The 5,256-nt window shown below is 35.4% G+C and overlaps 1 protein-coding gene across 3 annotated transcripts; it reads right to left on the bottom strand.

Moving 5' to 3' along the window:
* Positions 1–793: 793 nt before the first annotated feature.
* LOC110603730 (E3 ubiquitin-protein ligase At1g12760) lies at positions 794–4,563 on the bottom strand. Of its 3 annotated transcripts, none has more exons than XM_043951953.1 (5): positions 4,336–4,563; positions 2,674–3,528; positions 1,647–1,772; positions 1,269–1,560; positions 794–1,138 (listed from the first exon to the last, which is right to left on the bottom strand). In XM_043951953.1, the coding sequence occupies exons 2-5, from the start codon at positions 3,339–3,341 to the stop codon at positions 956–958; spliced, it is 1,269 nt and encodes a 422-aa protein (XP_043807888.1). In that variant the 5' UTR covers positions 3,342–3,528; positions 4,336–4,563; the 3' UTR covers positions 794–955. The 3 variants fall into 3 exon arrangements, with proteins under 3 accessions (XP_043807888.1, XP_021597309.1, XP_043807889.1); XM_021741617.2 differs by lacking the exon at positions 4,336–4,563 and adding an exon at positions 3,713–4,329; XM_043951954.1 differs by lacking the exon at positions 4,336–4,563 and having other exon boundaries at positions 2,674–4,329.
* Between the last annotated feature and the right edge of the window lie 693 nt (positions 4,564–5,256).

Genomic DNA, 5,256 nt, shown 5'->3' with positions numbered 1-5,256 from the left:
TTCTCATCTTTTCATGCATTCTGCTTGCGGCTATCTGTTTTGTCCATTTAGCTTCTAAACTTTCCTTTTGGTTTTACTAAAGGTTTTCGGAGAAGCATCAATTCTTGTACACTTTGTAACCTTCACTGCTGTTTGTGCCCTTATAACCTCTTTGCATAGCAAAAAGAGAAAAAAAAAATACATATATTATCAGAAATACCAGTGTAAGAACAGGATAATATATATATATATACATATTTTTTTTTTTGTTTATTGTAAATTTAATAGAAAATGTTATGCTAGAAGAAATTAAAATTATTTTTTAAAAAATGGATAAACACACCATCTAAAACATCCTTTTTTTCTTTTTGTCAAAAGCATTCAAATGTGATAATTTTCCAAAAGCAACTCCAATGCTTTTTTCTGTAATCATGGCCATTGATACAAAGCATAAGTCAAAATTCTTTTTATCTAAGCATATAATTAAAAGGACATCTTGAACATGTTCAATACCAAATACAAAGGCAGGCTCCACTTTCCCAATTCCCAGTGCCACCACCGCTGGAAAGCATCAGTGACTTCATCTCCATTTCATCTGCAATTGGAAAGCATTCCCATCTTTTCTTACCTATTTAAACAGTTATATAAGCAAGCAAGCAAACATCCATCCAGCCATCTATTTCCACTGATGACGACTTTTTCCAACCTGGTCTGGCAATCCTTTTGAAATGAATAGTATTAATAATATAACCAGTTAAGTAAAGAATCCAACACCCATGCTCCTACATCCATCAACAACGGCAAAAGTTCGATCTTGGCAAGTAAAAATGGCAGATTGAAAAAGATGAATGGATTCGTACAGAAATTTATCAATCCATATTCAAAAGGGGAAAAAAAATTGCAATAGCACTTTACAAAATGCCAAATTGGTAAATTATATATATGACATTACTCTTTTTCTATGATGAAGATCAATTCATCTAGAATTTGACCCAGAGAGCGAACCAATAATACTTTCACCGACCTCACTCTTGCAAAGAGGACAAGAAGCATTGATCTTCAGCCACTTATCAACGCACTCCTTGTGGAAAAAATGTGAACAGGGTAGCTCCCTCAGTTCATCATTGTTTGCATATTTTGCCAAACAAATGCAGCAAACCTGTCACAGTTACAATCTCATGAGTATTCTCAACAAGACAACACACGAGTATGCATGTGAAATAAATAAAGGAACTGAAAAGTTAGAGCTTCAGAACAAGTGACCAGGACATGCTTCAGGAAGCTCTTACCGCATCTTCTCCAGAGATCATTCGCTCATGCTCTGTTCCAGCAGCCACAATTCCACCATCAACAGCACCTGAGTTGCTATCTCTATCATCACTGTTCCTGTTTTTACTCACCTTAAACTTGTATGTTGGCAAGGCATCAATGGATTCTGCTGTGGCTCCTCTTGTCTGCCCCAGGTCCTCTCTAAACCCTAGAAGAGAAATTATACAAGGCAAGCAACAGCAGATCGTCGCACACAGAATGAAGGGCATTGCATATCCAATACAGCTAAAGGTAAGAAACACTATACATAACCTGCAAAAAAAAAGATGCATAAATGGGGATGAGCTCTTGCAAAAGTATGTTACAGAAAAAAGTTAAAAAATGCAACTAAGCAGCACCTGTACATGTTTGGAGCCTCACTAGCAGACGAATGCCCTCCAAAGATCCACACATTGCCAACCACAAACCAAACTGCGAAAAAACAATCTAGAGCCATCTTGAAGTATTCAACCAGAGTCTTGAGTCTGCGAGCCAAACAAGTTCATTTGATCAACAAACCTTTTATTAATAGGTATGCAAACTGAACACACTTCACAACAATATCAAGAAGACACTTTTTCATTTGATAAATTTAACTAGCCTATAAAAAAGCATTGATGTGATAAGAACAAAGACAAACTACATTGTACCATCAATAATAAGTAAACCAAGTTTGTGGTACCAACAGAACAAGTATATAAATCCAAACCAAAAAGAGTATTTATTCCCAATTGACACCAAAAGGCAAAAAGAAAGAACAAAAGGATGCATGTGATGACTCTGAATCCAGACGACCAAGAGATGATAGCATCAAGTCTCACACTTAACAATCCTGAAACCCTGATCTAAAGGCCCAACCTGGACAGGAGTGGAAACCTATGCCCTTTTTCTTCAAACAAATTCCATAATCTGCTAAAACTGCCAGAGTATCTAAACACTGGAAACAGAAAGGGAAACACTACCCTATTGAGTTGCTCAATATCAACTTTAGTAAATTGATTCCATGAAGTGAGACACAGCTAGATCCTAGAGGCAATTGAAGAGAGGATACCACCAATTGATAAATAAAAATTGGAAGAAAATAACAGCATTAGTGGCACACAAGAAGTACTAGGAAATATGTAAAGATATGTTATTACATGTGTGTACACATGTAGATACACAATTATTAACTGCGACTCTACACTGGATACACAAGGAGCTTCAATAAATTGTAGCACATAAGCATCATCACACCCACCAAAGAAAATGCTTTGAACATCATTTTCCATAAAATCAACCATACAGGGCAGATATTTTTCTCTAACAAGGCTAGCTAACAGAACTCCAAGACATAAGCCAAGCAAATATGTTTGAGAAAAACACCAATGCAATAAGAACTCATACCTTGCATTTAGTGCTTCAGAATTTAGACTACTTCTAGATGATGTAGTAGCAGTTCGGCGATCATCTGCTTCTGAACTCCTGCTGACTGAAACAGAATAAGGTCCTGCTGGAACAGTAATATGTGTAGAACCCTGACGAGATTGAGTTGACTCTTGCTCTAAAACCTGGTTACGATGACGATAACGCCAATACAGAAGGGGAAGGGTTGCAACACATCCTGATGCATAACCAACAATCCAAGGAAACAATGGTGCCCGCGGATGCTCATTCCTTGACGCGGACAAAACAACAATAGATGCAACAATCTGGCTAATTGTGAGAACCAATTCTACAGAAATCCATAAGCCAGAGTTCAACGGACTCCTTCGCCGACGAGCTTCACCTCTCCTTATGAATGATGAGTTGCGCGTGTTTGATCCATTACCACCAGAGGTCATTGTTGAAGGTTGAGGAAGAGATGTTCTCACACTGGTTGAAGGTCTGTCTATGTGTGACGAGGCTTCCAAACCACTGGCAGTTCTATCATGAGACGTTGATGGGGAGGAATCACTGCTCCTTGGTATGTCAATAATGTGCTCGCTAGCGCTAAGACTCTCAGGTCGCTCCATTAACAATGGGTAGGTTTCAGTTTGACTTACAGAATGTCGCTCTGTTGAGGAAACATCCATCTAAGTCCACCAAAACAATGGAAATGACAGAAGCATAGAATCTCAGACTGAGATTACCACCTTCATGTCACTTGTCAAATGCACAGTACAGAACAGATGTCCTCTTGTCCCAATACTTAAACAAGTTGTAACAAGCAACTCAAGTTACTGGATACAAGATGCAGTGGATAATTTAACAATCTTCATTCTGTTTAACAAACAAAATAAAAAGGCATCAGCATAATAACAGCTTCATTTTCCCTTCAAAGACATGAACTTACGTTGCAGAATGCAGATACAGAAGCAGAGATTCATTACTCAAGAAGACCAAGAAACTTACTTGGCCCAGCTAAATTCAAGAAAAGAATGAGAAAATAAGCAGAACCCATTACCATAAATCTTCCCCCTCGATTGCACCAGAAACCAAAATTAAAAAGACAAAAGACCCAAGACCCAAGACCCGTCCTTGACGGAAATGACGAGGAAATTGCCAAAATTGACAGTGTAAATTCAGAAGAAGACAGATAATTTCAGTTCTATCTCACAATAGAGAAATCAAAACCATAGAAGGGCAAAACCTTCAGTCGGGTATCAGCAAAGGAACTAAACCCACGTTTGGCCACTGAGAAAATTGAAGGGGATAATCACCAGTTTAGCAGAAAATTTTGAAAAGGAAAAAAGCAGAAATCTAAACTTTCTTTATTTTTGTGGAAAGGGAATAAGCAATTGCCTTGGCGATTGAGTTTCCTTTTTTTTTTTTTTTTCACATCAACCAAACAGATTAATATCAAAACCACTCGGTAAGAAAAGGCATTAAAAAAAGAAAATAGACCGATTCAAAGAAAACCACAAAATTAAACTCATTCAACAAAAATTGAACATCCAGCTAACACAAAATCAGCTCTTGCATCACTGCAAGACTGAAAAACCCTCAAGAATTTGAAACGTTGACCACTGTTGGACAAAACTAAATAAGGGTCAATAGAGAGAGAGAGAGAGAGAGAAGGGATCGAACCAGTTTAGATTGGAGTAAGGAGCGAGAGCTACAAAGGGAGAAGAAGAGGTGAGGCAGTGAAACGGCGTCGGTGCAGGAGGTACACCGATTATGCTTATTCTTAAGCGCGTTTCGGTCGCTTTCTTTTGTTAAAGAGGAAAGATAAGGAGTCAGCTTTCGACCTCCATTGCTTTGCTGCGTGGCCTGCGAGTATGAATTTTCTCTCTCACCTTTTCTTTTTTTTTTTTTTTTTTTTTTTTTGTTTTGGCTATTCTTGATTTTTAAGTTTAAAACTTGAAATCAATCAAATCACTGACGCAAATTTTAAAAATAAAAATAATAATAATTGATAAAGATAATATCTTTATTATTTAGGCACCGGACGACGCTTTTCTCTACGGGATCGTAATTTGAGCATCTTGGACGGTGATACTTTTGACACGGTAGCTATATGTAAATTTACAAATTTATCCTCTTACGTACACAAACCGCAAACATCTTCTTCTTCCTAATATTGTTTGGGAGTGTATTAGTTACAATATCATCATGTGAATTGAACAATATTTCCAAAAAACTAAAAAATCCAACACTTTACATTCATTTACTATTATAATATAATATGTTTATAATTTATTATAATTAGAGTCAAATTTTAAAATAATTTAATTAATTAAAAATTAAAATTAAAATATTTACATATAACCTAACAGATTTTTTTAAAAAAATTACTTTTTATTTATTAATAATAAAATAAATTAACAATTTTATTTCTTTAATTTTTAAAATTCAACACTCTTAATATATAAAATTTAATTTTATCAAAATTTAATATTTTTATGTTGAATAAATCTATTAAATCAATCATTTAAATTTGAATAAAAAATTATAATATAATTTTAAAAATACTATTATCAATAATAAAAATTTCATCTACTTTTTAAT

This window comes from Manihot esculenta, chromosome 16 (genome assembly GCF_001659605.2).
Source record: "Manihot esculenta cultivar AM560-2 chromosome 16, M.esculenta_v8, whole genome shotgun sequence".
NCBI lineage: Eukaryota > Viridiplantae > Streptophyta > Magnoliopsida > Malpighiales > Euphorbiaceae > Manihot > Manihot esculenta.
The sequence above is the reverse complement of the archived record's forward strand: the minus strand, read 5'-3'. Positions and strand labels throughout refer to the sequence as shown.

Excerpts from the sequence above, each read along its gene's own strand:
- LOC110603730 (XM_043951953.1), bottom strand. The coding sequence starts at position 3,341 with ATGGATGTTTCCTCAACAGAGCGACATTCTGTAAGTCAAACTGAAACC. Across the intron at positions 1,773-2,673 it reads TCTGAAGCACTAAATGCAAG|ACTCAAGACTCTGGTTGAAT; the intron begins GTATGAGTTCTT and ends TTTGGCTCGCAG. Across the intron at positions 1,139-1,268 it reads TGATCTCTGGAGAAGATGCG|GTTTGCTGCATTTGTTTGGC; the intron begins GTAAGAGCTTCC and ends TAACTGTGACAG.